The sequence below is a fragment of the Pristiophorus japonicus genome, chromosome 2, assembly GCF_044704955.1.
Source record: "Pristiophorus japonicus isolate sPriJap1 chromosome 2, sPriJap1.hap1, whole genome shotgun sequence".
NCBI lineage: Eukaryota > Metazoa > Chordata > Chondrichthyes > Pristiophoridae > Pristiophorus > Pristiophorus japonicus.
The window spans coordinates 60,402,882-60,420,548 of record NC_091978.1 but is presented as its reverse complement, the minus strand read 5'-3'; the positions used below and the strand labels follow the sequence as shown (position 1 = coordinate 60,420,548).

The following is a 17,667-nucleotide window of genomic DNA, read 5'->3' as shown; positions in this document are numbered from 1 at the left end:
AATGAACACACTGTGTTAAACACCTGCTATGGCTTCATTTTAAACAGGATCACTAACAAGTTATTCCGGGATGAGCACACACCAAAGCTGAGCAGAAGTTTTGATTCTCTATAGCCTGGAGTGTGCTTTTAATGATACTGTCTGAGGCTTGCACTCTGATCACTGAACGGCTCCTTTAAATGTAAGCTGACATACCACTGTGAATTATTTAGAATATTACCTCATGCTGATGCCCCACTGACATAGCCTACATTTTTTTTTAAACGATCAATATTTATTTGCCGGTATCAAATGGGGTCCATTTGTTTCCTATTGTGCGTGCCCAATAATCCAGTGTCTCATGAGACTTTGCCTAAAAATCACAGCTTCTCCGCCCCCACACTGAATTGGGTCACTGATGGAATGTGTTCATAGACTCTATTCTACATGTGTTTTATTGTCTGAGCTGTACAAGAAGCATTTTCCCCAAAATCCATTGGGATCACTGATGGAGCGTGCTCACTGACTCCATTTTACCGTTATTGTATTTTTTTCCCCCCTTCTCCTGTTCCAAGCTAGTAACTTCCCTGGGTGAGCTGCCGAGATCAGTTGCAAGTGAAATACTGAACCAGCCATTAACAAAATTCCAGTGCATTACTCAAAGACAGTGTGTATATACAGATGAGCAATGGAACAGCTGTCAACATGAACAATGTCCTTTTTGAGGAATTTCCTTGTTTGAACTGAAAGTTGCTGAAGAGAGGGCACACTGCGTGTCCCAACGTCAGTACATAAATACTGGCATGCTGCCTGGCTCCTGGTTGATTTGTCTCTAGCAGGTGGTGGTGGTGGTTAGAATGCCGAGCCTGTGATGGCATTCAGCTGCTTCATGAGGCCCTCCAGACTGGCCATTTGCTCACTCAAGTCATCCTGCTCATATACCTGAATAAGGAAACACGATAGCCTTGTTTTACACTGTGCAGACATTTTTAAAGTATGGAAAAGACAAAACAGTATGACTGAAGGGCCTCTCAGAACTATTCTAAATACAGTTTAATATCATCATCATAGGCAGCCTCTCGGAATCGAGGAAGACTTGCTTCACTCTTAAAATGAGTCCTTAGGTGGCTGAACAGTCCAATACGAGAACCACAGTCTCTGTCACAGGTGGGACAGATAGTCGTTGAGGGAAAGGGTGGGTGGGACTGGTTTGCCGCACACTCTTTCCCGCTGCCTGCGCTTGATTTCTGCATGCTCTCGGCGATGAGACTCGATGTGCTCAGCGCCCTCCCGGATGCACTTCCTCCACTTAGGGCGGTCTTTGGCCAGGGACTCCCAGGTGTCAGTGGGGATGTTGCACTTTTTCAGGGAGGCTTTGAGGGTGTCCTTGTAACCTTTCCTCTGCCCACCTTTGGCTCGTTTTCCGAGCGACTATATGCCTTCAGAGTCAGTTCTGAATTCAAATTATAATGTAACACAAGATGAAACTACGATGTCTACTCATTCACCATTTTTGCCCTTTTTAAAAATCCTTATAAAATGTCAAATATATGGAGGGCTGAACAATGAAAAATTGACATGGTGACATCCATGACAGGAAGGAGCCCACTGAATGGAGACCGACCATCCTGAGAGCTAATGCAAAGACAAGCCCAGGTGGCTCGCCACTGGGTAGGCTCAGTGCATACAAAATATCCAGAATTGAAATGAGACAGTTTTAAAATGTAAGTGAACAGAAATAAGCACTCAATTTTCAATCTTGTTTGTCAAACAAGTTGCTGCCTTCAGTTACGACATGCTCTATTCCTGCTTGCCTGTTATTGCTAAATTTGTCTCCATTGTATTCTATGAATAAAACGACAGCAGATAAATTTCATCCTGCTAACAGTATGCTGGCTTCATTGATATCAATGGTTATCATACTGAAGGGAAAATACTGCCAACATGTGATACAACAATGTTATTATTTTTCATCCAGTATCAGCTCTTTTGCATTTAAAATGTAACTAATTCTATTGACCTTACATTAGAGTGGTCCTCTGTCCTGTGGCTCTCCTCTGTGACCTCTGGGGCTGTTGGGACAGAAACAGGAAGCAGCGGAGACCTTGCTTTTCCAGCCAGTCCCAGTGAGGCCGTCTTACCATGACTCAGCGCAAGGTTAGAACCTATGATCAAAACCCACAAAGAATCCAAAATTAGATGATATATAACTCCCATTGCCAGTTTTAGTCAATACATTTTTATAAAATAATTATACGTTTGTGATATATTCTTAGGACCTCACTAAGAAACATACTACACAAGATGGCTCCAACAGAAACTGTCACCATGATCCTTTATTATTTACATCAGTAGTTGCATTACCACAGTAGTCCACTAGGTGGAGCAGTAGTCCAGTAGGGGAAGCTCTATTACAACGTTTATAAAATAGAATTTGTGACACGTCCCTTTTATAAATGGAAGCTTGCAAAATGTGCAAGTGATGGACTAGCATAGCACTCGAACCCCTGTTTGGTGCTTGGTGAAGTGGAGGTACCATTGCATGAGGTAGTTTGTGAAGTAGTTTGCTGCTCCAGAGCATCTCACCCAGAGCATTTTAATGTGCCTTGCAGAAGGTGGTAGCTAGGCTCAACACAGTTTGTAATAACCACAAGACCTGGGCCTGGATAATAACTGCCTGCAGGCTTCCGGTAGAAAGCCAAACGAGAGATTTAATTTCCTGCCCGTACGCCCACCCGCCGCGGAAAATCGTGCAGCCCAGAGGCCACCCTTCGAGACCAGGCCAGTGGTGGGAATGGCCTCAGGAGCCGCCCAGTGGGGCTCTCGCAATGGGAGGTGGGAAGAATCCATGGCAGAAGAGGCCTAAGCTTTACTTGTGGGGCTCAAAGGAGCACTCCGGGCTCATTGCCACTTCCCGTTCAGGCTGCCGTTCAAATTGCAGTCGGGTCCTGATGATGTCATAGGGACCCAACATAGATATGTACAAAAGGACTCTGCCAGCTTAGTGCACAATTGGGCAGGCTAAGATCGCAAATGATCAGCTCCCAACGGCACCAGGGGTGGCTACATAACCTGGGTGATTTTAACCCGGGCCGGTTGAGTTAAAATGGCACATAGAAACATGGAAAATAGGTGCAGGAGTAGGCCATTCGGCCCTTCTAGCCTGCACCGCCATTCAATGAGTTCATGGCTGAACATGCAACTTCAGTACCCCATTCCTGCTTTCTCACCATACCCCTTGATTCCCCTAGTAGTAAGGACTTCATCTAACTCCCTTTTGAATATACTTAGTGAATTGGCCTCAACAACCTTCTGTGGTAGAGAATTCCACAGGCACCTCCTGGAAACAAGCAGAAGAAGATGGCACTTTTGAGGCAAGTTGTCACGATAAGACTACGCAACAGGGCCATCTATCAGATAGATGGTCCAAGATGTCACAAAGTTGCCAACCGTCCTATTATATATTTACTGCTGACCCCATGCCAAGCGTTCACAAAATGATAAGCTTTTTCATTGCTGACTATACATACTCATACTCCAGCAGGGCATACATTCACGTTGTAACTCATGATTGCTTTCATACACTCATATCTTCAAAGTGCTACACGACACATGATGGGCTAGAAATGTAATGCCTTTGCACCGCCCGGGCTGCAAATACCTTACCTACTGGGTGCAGCACTGACAACGACTCCCGCCATATTGGGCGGGAGTTTAGAGGTGGCACTACAGCTTTGCGCCCCAATCACCTACGCCCGGAGATCGTGACATCACCGCCATGCACCTCACCCCGGCTTCGAAACTGAGTTTCTCCCCCTGCAGCTGCGCTGGCCGAAAACACTGGCAACTGCAGGAGGGGCGGATCAGGCGACCGGACGCTTACCGGGCCGATAATTAAAGGTGAGGTGGCCGAGGTAAGTAAAAAAAAAAACTTACCTTGGTTTTCGCGGTGCTGCTCCGTTTTCTTCGTGGGGTTCTGGTCACGATCGCTCAGCCCGGCACTCTTCTCAAGTGGCACCCCCGCTCCCTTGGTGGTCCGGGTAGGTCCCTTTGCCCCTTGCAAAGTCTGTAGTGTGGGCCCTTCGCTTTAAGGGAGGGAAGAGTCTTTCAGACGCGGCAGCACTGCACGGCCCAGTGTGCAGTGCTGCCAAGGCGTTCGCCCCGTTAGCGCTGCAAGAAGGAAGTGGAGCGCTTGATTTAGAGTTCCACTTCCTCCTGGGGACAGTAAACCGAATTTTGTGAGGGGGGAGAAACTTTAGCACCTGTTGCTAAGTTTCCCACCTCTCAAATGTTACCGCCCCTAACTGGGGTGATAATGAAGTTTTCCCCCATGATCACTTACTGACACACAGTATGGGCTGCAGGTTGGGAATATGCCTATCACTGGCTATGTGCTCTTTCAACTTCTGCAGGCTAATTCTATGCTTGTATGACAGGCCAAAGCAGTACCTCGTACACCCTGTGTCCCCCTCACCAAGGTTTGCAGGCAGCCCCACAGTTACAGGCAGCAGGCTTGAGGAGGTTGCACTGGGAAAATCACATTGCACACTTGAAAAGGAACATCTGCTCATAGCAGATGAGGTGCAGGAAGCTACTGCTCAGAAAGCCGCATGCTGCCATCAATGACCCCTCCATTTTGGCAATTGCATACCATCTCCACATACCCGCCATTGTTCCACATCTCTCAATACCTTTGATTAACAGAAATCGATCAATCTCAGATTTAAAATTAACAATTGACCCAGAATCAACTTCTGTTTGTGGAAGAGAGTTCCAAACTTCTACCACCCTTTGTGTGTAGAAGCATTTTCTAACTTCACTCCAGAAAGGCCTGGCTCTGATTTTTATGCCGTAGATTCCCCAACCCGTGGAAATAGTTTCTCGATTTCTACTCTATCAGTTCCCCTCCTCAAGTGTCAGTTGCTATGCAATGGGAAAGGAGGTTAAAGTGTTTGTGCCTGCCGATTAGTGCATCAGTCATCTGTTTGACATATATGTGGCTTTCCTCCATGGATTTGTGTGCAAGGTTGTCTGTGTTGGCTGCAGCCAAACTAATGTGAGTTGTGCAGCTGATGACGTTTCCGTCCGTGCACTTTCACTTCTTGCGGGTTACAGATGAACCAGAACTGCAAACGGGATTAATAATTTAAATTACTGAATCTATGCTCCAAGCGTGATTTTCCCCAATCTCAATCCTAAACTGGGGCTTAATGGTTGATATCCCTAACCAAAGGTCACTGTGGGCTAGAATACGCCCTATCCATTTTATAGGAAACCAGCACGTAGCCACAGCAGGGGCTCTTTATATATCGAAAAAATGCACACATCACCAGTACAGCAAGTAACTATTAACTTATTGATTATACAGGTACTGACAACTCCACTTAATATGCAGTATTCTGGTAATCTGTTATAATTATGGTGGATAAAGCATATTTAATAATGATCACTGACTTCCCACTATACAAGTATGTATGGTGAATTAAAGAAGTTGTATTTCTTCATTCACAGCTGAAACAGAGTAAGAAGTCAGATTAAATCTTGCCGATCAAACAAATCCACTGAATGCACAGGGTACACTTATAATGTCATAGGAAAACATTACATTTCAAAGAGAATTTCAAAATTGCAGTGAGGCACTTAAACTTACCCTTTTGAAAAGGAGGTAAAGATTTTCTTCAAGACATTGGGAAAGTTATCAGGCATTTTGGAAAGGTCAGACTCGCGCTAAAATGTCTGAATGATAAAGCAAACTATCTTTTTTTCTGAAGCCTCTTCTGATTCCACAGCGACTGACTTTGTGAGAGTCATATGATCAGATCATGTGATCAAACCTCTAAGAATACGTCAAATCGAAGTTGGCAAAAGCCACTGATGGTTCCGGCCGAGACCAGGGTATTCAGGAGCTTTTGGGTTGCCTGGAGGCAGAGGCGGTTGCTCCATTCGGGGATGTCAGAGCCTTTAATGTCGCTTCCCAGGGCCTATTGCCACCTTCCAAATGGTAGGCCCGGGAAACAATGTTCAGTGGGGCGAATGGGGGAGAAGCCTTCTGGGGACCTGGATCCCAACTCTTGCACTATTTGCATGCAGCGGGTGTGGAAAGAATGGTCAGCAGTGGTCCTGGCAAGGGGAGAGGGAAGGAGCATTCAAGTGACAGCAGAGAGGGAAGGAGCGTTGAAGTGACAGCAGGCCTCTCCACACAAACTTTCCCTCACTCTCGGCTCAAACTCGAGGCCAGACGAGGAGGAAAATCCCCCCAAAATTCGATATATGTGACTTATTCAAATTTCCCAGAATAGTTGAACAAACCTGTACCGATTCACCACTAATTTCTTCAAACTGTGTGCCATTTTTACAAGGCTGCACAGATTTCTTGTCACACAGGCAGCGTGGGGGGAAACTACTTCTTGAGATAAGTCCCCACGTCACTAGAGGCATTCGTGCCATCTTGTTTTTATTACATCAACGTTCTGCAGGCCGCTCACCGACTTTTGCATGGAGGAAACCGAGCGGAAAATTAAATGGGATGCACAACCAGTTAAAGGGACACAACAAAGTAATTAGTGGGAATATTGGTTGTCATAGCACTAGGCCTGCCTCTGGTGATAGTGCCATTATATAAATACAATAGAACAGGCAACTGAAACAACATATGTAAACAGTCTAGATACTACTTTACTCCTTAATAAATATAACTGCAATACATTAATGTATTCCACTTAAAAGTTAACTGCATCTGATATATATATATATAAAACCAAACAAAAAGATTTGATAAAGATCACAAAGTAGGATTTGTTGCTGATTCATACCGTGAAAATAACTTTCCTAAATTCTGCTGAAAATATTATGCTGACATTTGAGACTGAGAAGTGACACATAATTGTGAGTTGCTTTCCAAAGCCGTTTCATTTAATTTGATGAAAAATGACAGACCAACTTTTCAAGAAAAAATCTAGATTGACTGCAGTTAGCATCTTTAGAGTCAGCAGAAATGGTGTGATTTCATTATTTTTGCTGAAAGCATTTATTGATTCATGGCTGCATAGTTTAGCACAGATAAGTGCAAACTTGTAAAATAGGTTAAAAATATGCGAGCCTAAAAGCAATACAAAACCTGGTGTCTACTGTGTAAGTCTAATTATCCTTTATATAGATCCCATGCATAGAGGCAAAACAAGGTATCCTGTGTTGCATGTGAAATAAAATATTTGTTTTATTCTGTAATATTAGCCCAACTACAGATCTGAATAGGATTCCTCATAAAGGTAGAGCACTGGAGCCTTCTCACACACTGTAGCACAGTGTGGCGAGACACAGCTTTGCGCCTTGGTCTCTGATTCCTCATACTGAGAGTGCCCATCTTCTGGCCATGCCACTTAGTTTGGTTGGGTGGGGTGGGTGATGGTGGGGGGTGGGTGCGGGGGGGATGGTGTTAGTGGGGGGATGGTGTTAGTGGGGGGATGGTGTTAGTGGGGGGGGGGGAGGTCCATTGAGCCATAATCACGTGAAGATAATGAGGACTGACTGGAGGGGGATTTTCTCTCAGATAATGAAGCAGTCCATGCCCGCATGCAGCAAAACCTGGACAACATCCAGGCTTGGGCTGATAAGCGGCAAGTAACATTCACGCCACATCATCATCATCATAGGCAGTCCCTCGGAATCGAGGAAGACTTGCTTCCACTCTAAAAATGAGTTCTTAGGTGACTGAACAGTCCAATACGAGAATTATAGTCTCTGTCACAGGTGGGACAGACAGTCGTTGAAGGAAAGGGTGGGTGGGACTGGTTTGCCGCACACTCCTTCCGCTGCCTGCACTTGTTTTCTGCATGCTCTCGGCAATGAGACTCGAGGTGCTCAGCGCCCTCCCGGATGCACTTCCTCCACTTAGGGCGTTCTTTGGCCAGGGACTCCCAGGTGTCGGTAGGGATGTTGCATTTTATCAAGGAGGCTTTGAGGGTGTCTTTGAAACGTTTCCTCTGCCCACCTTGGGCTCGTTTACCATGAAGGAGTTCCGGGTAGAGCTCTTGCTTTGGGAGTCTTGTGTCAGGCATGCAAACAATGTGGCCTGCCCAGCGGAACTGGTCGAGTGTGGTCAATGCTTCAATGCTGGGGATGTTGGCCTGGTCAAGAACACTAACGTTGGTGCGTCTGTCCTCCCAGAGGATTTGCAGGATCTTGCAAAGACATCGTTGGTGGTATTTCTCCAGTGACTTGAGGTGTCTACTGTATATGGTCCATGTCTCTGAGCCATACAAGAGGGCGGGTATCACTAGAGCCCTGTAGACCATGAGCTTGGTGGCAGATTTGAGGGCCTGATCGTCAAACACTCTTTTCCTCAGGTGGTTGAAGGCTGCACTGGCGATGTTGGATCTCATCATCAATGTCTGCCCTTGTTGATAAAAGACTCCCGAGGTATAGGGAATTGTCTATGTTGTCCAGGGACACATAAGTGCCAGGCAATGATCATTTCCAACAAGAGAGAGTCTAACATAGAAACATAGAAACATGAAAATAGGTGCAGGAGTAGGCCATTCGGCCCTTCGAGCCTGCACCGCCATTCCCTCAGTACCCCTTTCCTGCTTTCTCTCCATACCTCCTGCAACCTCTTAGCATCCTCCTCACAGCTCACACCGCCACCCAACTTAGTGTCATCCGCAAACTTGGGGATATTACACTCAATTCCTTCATCTAAATCGTTAATGTATATTGTAAAGAGCTGGGGTCCCAGCACTGAGCCCTGCGGCACTCCACTAGTCACTGCCTGCCATTCTGAAAAGGACCCATTTATCACGACTCTCTACATCCTGCCTGCCAGCCAGTTCTCTATCCACGTCAGCACATTACCCCCAATACTATGCGCTTTGATTTTGCACATCAATCTCTTGTGCAGGACCTTGTCAAAAGCCTTTTGAAAGTCCAAATACACCTCATCCACTGGTTCTCCCTTGTCCACTCTGCTAGTTACATCCTCAAAAAATTCTAGAAGATTCGTCAAGCATGATTTGCCTTACATAAATCCATGTTGACTTGGTCCGATCCTGTCACTGCTTTCCAAATGCGCTGCTATTTCATCCTTAATGATTGAGTCCAACATTTTCCCCACCACTGATGTCAGGCTAACCGGTCTATAATTACCCATTTTCTCTCTCCCTCATTTTAAAAAAAGTGGTGTTACATTAGTTACCCACCAGTCCACAGGAACTGATTCAGGTTGATACTTTTGGAAAATGATCACCAATGCATCCACTATTTCTATGGCCACTTCCTTAAGTACTCTGGGATGCAGACTAATGGCCCAGGGGATTTATCGGCCTTCAATCTCGTTAATTTCCCTAACACAATTTCCTGCCTAATAAGGATATCCTTCAGTTCCTCCTTCGCACTAGATCCACTGTCCCCCTAGTACATTCGGAAGGTTATTTGTGTCTTCCTTCGTGAAGACAGAACCAAAGTATTGGTTCAATTGGTCTGCCATTTCTTTGTTCCCCATTATAAATTCACCTGAATCCGACTGCAAGGGACCTACGTTTGTCTTCGCTAATCTTTTTCTCTTCACATATTTATAGAAGCTTTTGCAATCAGTTTTTATGTTCCCTGCAAGCTTCTTCTCGTACTCTATTTTCCCCCTCTTAATTAAACCCTCAGTCCTCTTCTGTTGAATTCTAAATTTCTCCTAGTTCTCAGGTTTGTTGCTTTTTCTAGCCAATTTATATGCCACTTCCTTGGCTTTAACACTATCCCTAATTTCCCTTGTTAGTCATGGTTGAGCCACCTTTCCCGCTTTATTTTTACTCCAGACAGGGGTGTACAATTGTTGAAGTTCATCCATGTGATTTTTAAATGTTTGCCATTGCTTATCCACCATGTCATGCATTCAACTGTTATAAGCTGACCTAAGTTGTACACCTTGAGAACACTGATCACAGGGGGGCGAATTTGTGGGAGACATTCCTAACCTGGACTTCCCGGTATAAAAAGGGAAGCTCCACCCACCGTCTGTCTCTTGAGGTCTTGATAATAAAGGTAACAGGTCACAGAGTGATCTTTTCTCAAGTATGGGCCTCGTGTGCATTTATACTGTAGAGTAAGGACATATTATTGGCGATGAGAAACTGGGATTTAATCCACGCAAACATGGCCACTAGCAGCACAGAAGAGTGGTACTGTGTTGGTGCTGATTGGGACGACTTTATTGAGAGACTACAGCAAAGTTTTGTCACTAAGGAATGGTTAGGACAGGATTAGGTCGACAAGCGCAGGTCTCATCTCCTGACGGTTTATGGATCCAGAATGTACTCCCTGATGAGGGGCCTTCTAGCGACAGAGAAGCTGGCAGACAAGACATTCAAAGAGCTCAGTAAGTTGATCGGGGAACACCTTAAACTGGCGAGCAGCATGCAAATGGCGAAACACCGGTTTTACATGCACCGGCGGCGAGAAGGGTAAAGCATTCCAGACTTCGTGGCAGATCTCCGGCGACTGGTGAGCCTATGTCAGTTCCCAGATGCATGCAGAGCAGAGATGCTGCGAGACTTTTTTTATTGAGGGCATCGGGCACGCTGGGGTTTTCAGGAAACTGATTGAGACCAAAGACTTTACCTTGGAAGCGGCGGCTATGATAGCCCAGACAATTATCTCAGGGGAGGAAGAGACCAGAATGATTTATGGCAACAATCTTCGCTCAAATGCGGCAAACGACCAGGGAGTCAACATTGTTAACATGAATCATAGTTCACTCGGCAGACAAGGGCAATCGGACATGCCCCAGCATGCAGTCGAAACCAAAGGGGGAATTCAACAGAGACAATGGCTAGCTGAACGGCAATTCATGTCATCGCAATGGACAATGCGGCCAGTAATGGGGCCATCAACACCTGTTACTGGTGCGCTTAAGGACAGTTACAGAGACAGTCAGAGACGATCGACTGGTAATGGATCTTTTGTTTCCGACAATGGGGCCTCGAACTCATGCTGGAGGTGTGGAGGCAAACACCCAGCCAGAGCTTGCAGGTATCAGCAATATACCTGCAGAAGCTACAATGTCAGCGGTCACTTGGCGCTTATGTGCAGGAAGCCTGCAGCCAGGTTGATGTACGAGGAGGACAGGCCCGATGTAAGCCCCACAAGGCCAAATGAATACTGGGGGAAATCGCTGGAAGCTGAAGTTCAGCGAGTTCATGTGGAGCACATATACAGTTCATATACCAGGACGCCACCGATAATGATGAAAGTGCTCCTCAATGGCATCCCAGTATTAATGGAGCTGGACACGGGGGCCAGCCAGTCCCTGATGAGTATCAAACAGTTCGAAAGGTTGTGGGTGTCCAAGGCCAGGAGGCCAAAATTATTGTCGACATATTCAAAGGACATCATTCCGGTGCTAGGCAGCGCCACGGTAGTCGTGACCCACAAAGATTCGGAGAACAGGTTGCCACTCTGGATTGTCCCGAGGGATGGTCCCGCACTGCTGGGGAGGAGTTGACTTGCTGTCATGAACTGGAAATGGGGCGATGTCAATGCAATTTCTTCTGTGGAGCGAGTATCATGCTCACAAGTCCTGGACAAATTTGACTCATTACTTCAACCCGGCATCGGCACTTTCATGGGGACCAAGGTAGTGATTCACATAAACCCGGACGCCAGGCCAGTACACCACAAGGCCAGAGCGGTGCCATACGTGATGCGGGAAAAGATAGAATGCGAATTGGACCGCCGCTAAGGGAATGCATCATCTCGACAGTCGAATTCAGTGATTGGGCGAGCCCGATCGTGCCGGTGCTCAAGGCGGATGGGTCGGTCAGAATATGTGCCGATTACAAGGCCACCATCAATCGGATGTCACTCCAAGACCAGTACCTGCTACCGAGAGCGGAGGACCTCTTTGCGATGCTATCCGGTGGCAAACCTTTTTCAAAATTGGACCTGACCTCAGCTTACATGACCCAGGAGCTGGCGAGTGAGTCGAAGAAGCTGACCACCATCACGACACACAAGGGGTTGTTTGAGTATAACAGATGTCCATTCAGGATTCGTTCGGCCGCCACGATCTTTCAGCGAAATATGGAAAGCCTCCTCAAGTCGATTCCAAGGACGGTGGTTTTTCAAGATGACATCCTCGTCACGGGTCGCGATACTGAAGAACACCTCCACAACCTGGAAGAGGTGCTACGCAGACTGGACCAGGCAGGGCTGCAACTGAAAAAGGCGAAGTGCGTCTTCTTCGCTCCAGAGGTAGGATTCCTGGGGAGGAGGGTAGCAGCAGACGGGATCAGACCTACTGCATCCAAAACGGAAGCGATCTAGAGAGAACCCAGACCCCGTAACACGACGGAGCTGCGTTCATTCCAGGGGATCCTGAACTATTTTGGCAACTTCTTTCCCAAATAGAGCACGCCGTTAGAGCTGCTACACGTGCTCCTACGCAAAGGTCACGATTGGGTCTGGGGGGGACAGCAGGAAAGGGCTTTTGATAAGGCACGCAATTTGTTATGCTCCAACAAACTGTTTAACATTATATGACCCATGTAAGAAACTAGTTTTAACGTGTAATGCGTCGTCCTGTGGGGTTGATTGTGTGTTGCAGCATGTGAATGCCAATGGTCAGTTACAGCCGGTAGCTTATGCCTCCAGAAGTCTATCCCGGGCAGAAAGGGGCTACGGGATGGTAGAAAAGGAAGAGCTAGCATGTGTATATGCAGTAAAGAAAATGCACCAGTACCTGTTTGGCAGGAAATTTGAGCTGGAGACAGATCACAAACCCCTAACGTCCTTTTGGCCGACAACAAGGCCATAAATGAGAATGCATCGGCCCGCATACAGAAGTGGGCACCCGCCTATGACTACACAATTCGGCATAGATCGGGCACTGAAAACTGTGCCGATGCACTCAGCAGACTTCCACTAGCCACCACTGAGGGGGCTACCAAGCATGCTTCTGAGATGGTCATGGCTGTTGAAGCTTTCGACAGCGAAGGCTCACCTGTGACAGCCCATCAGATTGAAGTCTGGACAAATAAAGACCCACTACTGTCTTTAGTTAAGAAATGTGTCCTGAATGGGGACAGGGCAGCCACGTACGGGGCATGCCCTGAGGAGTTTGAACCGTTTCATAGACGCAAGGGTGAACTCTTGATTAAGGCTGATTGCCTACTGTGGGGAAACCGAGTAGTCATGCCTCAGATGGGCAGAGAGGTGTTTATCAGAGAACTTCACAATGAGGACCCGGGCATTGTCATGATGAAGGCAATTGCCAGGTCACACGTTTGGTGGCCAGCGATAGATGCAGACCTGGAACTTTGTGTTCGTAGGTGCAACACGTGTACTCATGTGGGCAACACACCCAGGTAAGCCCCCCTTAGCCCCTGGTCCTGGCCCACCAAGCCATGGTCACGCATCCATGTGGACTACACAGGTCCTTTTATGGGAAAAATGTTTTTGGTTGTAGTAGACGCCTACTCCAAATGGATTGAGTGTGCCCTTTTAAATTCAAGCACATCCTCTGCCACGGTAGAACGTCTACAGGCAATGTTCGCCACCCATGGTCCACCGGACGTCTTGGTCAGCGACAATGGCCCGTGCTTCACTAGCACTGAATTCCAGGACGTCATGGCAGGCAATAGAATCAACCATGTCAGAACGGCACTGTTCAAGCCGGTCTCAAACGGCCAGGCGGAACGAGTAGTGCAGATAATCAAACAGGGGATGCTGAGAATCCAAGGGGGTTCCCTGTTGGCCAATAGATCCCGACCACACTCGCTCACAGGGGTTCCACCCGCAGAGCTGCTAATGAAAAGGATGCTCAAAACCAGGTTATTCCTTATACACCCCACTATGAAAGAAATTGTTGAGAGCAGGTGTCAGTCACAATGTGACTACCATGACAAGAATGCGAGGGCGCGATGTATTGATGTCAATGACCCTGTTTTTGTCCTAAATTACGCTGCAAGGCCCAAATGGCTTGCAGGCACTGTGATTGCCAAAGAGGGGAATAGGGTTTTGGTGGTTAAACTTACCAATGGTCAAATCTGCCGCAAACACGTGGATCAAACTAAAAGGAGGTTCAGCAACCCCATAGAAGAAGCAGAGGAAGAACACGACATAGAGTTTACTCCACCACAGGTGACCAAACACCGGAACCAAGTGGAGGAGAGCCCAGTCACTGTGGGCAGTCTGGATAGGCCTGAGGCACCGCAAACAGCAGACACTCAGGCCAGCGCCCAACAACCGGAGCCCCAACTCAGGCGCACTACAAGGGAGTGTAAACCACCAGAGAGACTTAACGTGTGATCCCAATAAGACTTTGGGGGGGGGAGGTGATGTCATGTATTCAACTATCATTGTAACCCATGTATAAGCTGACCTAAGTTGTACAACTTGAGAACACTGACCACAGGGGTGAACTTGTGGGAGACACTCCTAACCTGGACTTTCTGGTGTAAAAGGGGAAGCTCCATCCACCAGCTGTCTTTTGAGGTCTTGGTAATAAAGGTAACTGGTCACAGAGTGATTTTCTCTCAAGTATGGACCTCGTATGCATTTATACTGTATAGTAAGGACATATTAAACCATCAACCCTTTAAGTATCCTTTGCCAGTCTATTCTAGCCAATTCACGCCTCATACCGTCGAAGTTACCTTTCGTTAAGTTCAGGACCCTAGTTTCCGAATTAACTGTGTCACTCTCCATCTTAATAAAGAATTCTACCATATTATGGTCACCCTTCCCAAAGGGGCCTCGCAAAACAAGATTGCTAATTAGTCCCTTCTCATTACACATCACCCAGTCTAGGATGGCCAGCTCTCTAGTTGGTTCCTCGACATATTGGTCGAGAAAAGCATCCCTGGTAAAAACTGAGAGACAGACTATTATCTGAATGGTGACAGATTAGGAAAAGGAGAGGTGCAAAGAGACCTGGGTGTCATGGTACATCAGTCATTGAAGGTTGGCATGCAGGTACAGCAGGCGGTTAAGAAAGCAAATGGCATGTTGGCCTTCATAGCGAGGGGATTTGAGTACAAGGGCAGGGAGGTGTTGCTACAATTGTACAGGGCCTTGGTGAGGCCACACCTGGAGTATTGTGTACAGTTTTGGTCTCCTAACCTGAGGAAGGACATTCTTGCTATTGAGGGAGTGCAGCGAAGGTTCACCAGACTGATTCCCGGGATGGCGGGACTGACCTATCAAGAAAGACTGGATCAACTGGGCTTGTATTCACTGGAGTTCAGAAGAATGAGAGGGGACCTCATAGAAACGTTTAAAATTCTGATGGGGTTAGACAGGTTAGATGCAGGAAGAATGTTCCCAATGTTGGGGAAGTCCAGAACCAGGGGACACAGTCTAAGGATAAGGGGGAAGCCATTTAGGACCGAGATGAGGAGGAATTTCTTCACCCAGAGAGTGGTGAACCTGTGGAATTCTCTACCACAGAAAGTTGTTGAGGCCAATTCACTAAATATATTCAAAAAGGAGTTAGATGAAGTCCTTACTACTAGGGGAATCAAGGGGTATGGTGAGAAAGCAGGAATGGGGTACTGAAGTTGCATGTTCAGCCATGAACTCATTGAATGGCGGTGCAGGCTAGAAGGGCCGAATGGCCTACTCCTGCACCTATTTTCTATGTTTCTAATACACTCCAGGAAATCCTCCTCCACCGCATTGCTACCAGTTTGGTTAGCCCAATCAATATGTCGATTAAAGTCACCCATGATAACTGCTGTACCTTTATTGCACACATCCCTTATTTCTTGTTTGATGCTGTCCCTAACCTCACTACAAATGTTTGGTGGTCTGTACACAACTCCCACTAGCGTTTTCTGCCCTTTGGAATTCCGCAGCTCCACCCATATCGATTCCACATCATCCAGGCTAATGTCTCTCCTTACTATTGCATTAATTTCCTCTTTAACCAGCAACGCCACCCCGCCTCCTTTTCCTTTCTGTCTATCCTTCCTAAATGTTGAATACCCCTGGATGTTGAGTTCCCAGCCTTGGTCACCCTGGAGCCATGTCTCCGTGATGCCAATTACATCATATCCGTTAACTGCTGTCTGCGCAGTTAATTCATCCACCTTATTTCGAATACTCCTCGCATTGAGGCACAGAACCTTCAGTCTTTTTAACTCACTTTGCCTCTTTAGAATTTTTCTGTAATGTGGCCCTTTTTGTTTTTTGCCTTCCACTTTTACTATTCTCCTTTCTATCTTTTGCTTCTGCCTCTATTTTATTTCCCTCTGTCTCCCTGCATAGGTTCCTATCTCCCTGCCATGTTAGTTTAACTCCTCCCCAACAGCACTCGCAAACACTCCCCCTAGGACATTGGTTCCCTCCTGCCCAGGTGCAGGCCGTCTGGTTTGTACTGGTCCCACCTCCCCCAGAACCAGTTCCAATGTCCCAGGAATTTGAATCCCTCCCTTTTGCACCACTCCTCAAGCCACGTATTCATCTGAGCTATCCTGCGATTCCTACTCTGACTCGCACGTGGCACTGGTAGCATAGAAACATAGAAAATAGGTGCAGGAGTAGGCCATTCGGCCCTTCTAGCCTGCACCGCCATTCAATGAGTTCATGGCTGAACATGCAACTTCAGTACCCCATTCCTGCTTTCTCACCATACCCCTTGATCCCCTTAGTAGTAAGGACTACATCTAACTCCTTTTTGAATATATTTAGTGAATTGGCCTCAACAACTTTCTGTGCTAGAGAATTCCACAGGTTCACCACTCTCTGGGTGAAGAAGTTTCTCCTCATCTCGGTCCTTAATGACTTACCCCTTATCCTCAGACTGTGACCCCTGGTTCTGGACTTCCCCAACATTGGGAACATTCTTCCTGCATCTAACCTGTCTAAACCCATCAGAATTTTAAACGTTTCTATGAGGTCCCCTCTCATTCTTCTGAACTCCAGTGAATACAAGCCCAGTTGATCCAGTCTTTCTTGATAGGTCAGTCCCGCCATCCCGGGAATCAGTCTGGTGAACCTTCGCTGCACTCCCTCAATAGCAAGAATGTCCTTCCTTAGGTTAGGAGACAAAAACTGTACACAATACTCCAGGTGTGGCCTCACCAATGCCCTGTACAACTGTAGCAATACCTCCCTGCCCCTGTACTCAAATCCCCTCGCTATGAAAGCCAACATGCCATTTGCTTTCTTAACCGCCTGCTGTACTTGCATGCCAACCTTCAATGACTGATGTACCATGACACCCAGGTCTCGTTGCACCTCCCCTTTTCCTAATCTGTCACCATTCAGATAATAGTCTGTCTCTCTGTTTTTACCACCAAAGTGGATAACCTCACATTTATCCACATTATACTTCATCTGCCATGCATTTGCCCACTCACCTAACCTATCCAAGTCGCTCTGCAGCTTCATAGCATCCTCCTCGCAGCTCACACTGCCACCTAACTTAGTGTCATCCGCAAATTTGGAGATACTACATTTAATCCCCTCGTCTAAATCATTAATGTACAGTGTAAACAGCTGGGGCCCCAGCACAGTACCTTGTGGTACCCCACTAGTCACCGCCTGCCATTCTGAAAAGTACCCATTTACTCCTACTCTTTGCTTCCTGTCTGACAACCAGTTCTCAATCCATGTCAGCACACTACCCCCAATCCCATGTGCTTTAACTTTGCACATTAATCTCTTGTGTGGGACCTTGTCGAAAGCCTTCTGAAAGTCCAA

At 46.8% G+C, this 17,667-nt stretch overlaps 1 protein-coding gene across 1 annotated transcript in view; it reads right to left on the bottom strand.

Annotated features, from left to right (window-relative positions):
- Nucleotides 1-585: 585 nt before the first annotated feature.
- dcc (DCC netrin 1 receptor) overlaps nt 586-17,667 on the bottom strand; it is a gene marked incomplete at its 5' end in the record, with an annotated part of 1,018,431 nt that continues 1,001,349 nt past the window's right edge. Inside the window, 2 exons of the mRNA XM_070862030.1 lie at nt 586-921; nt 2,005-2,144. Coding sequence (XP_070718131.1) covers nt 832-921; nt 2,005-2,144 — 230 coding nt within the window. The remainder of the gene's footprint in view (nt 922-2,004; nt 2,145-17,667) is intronic.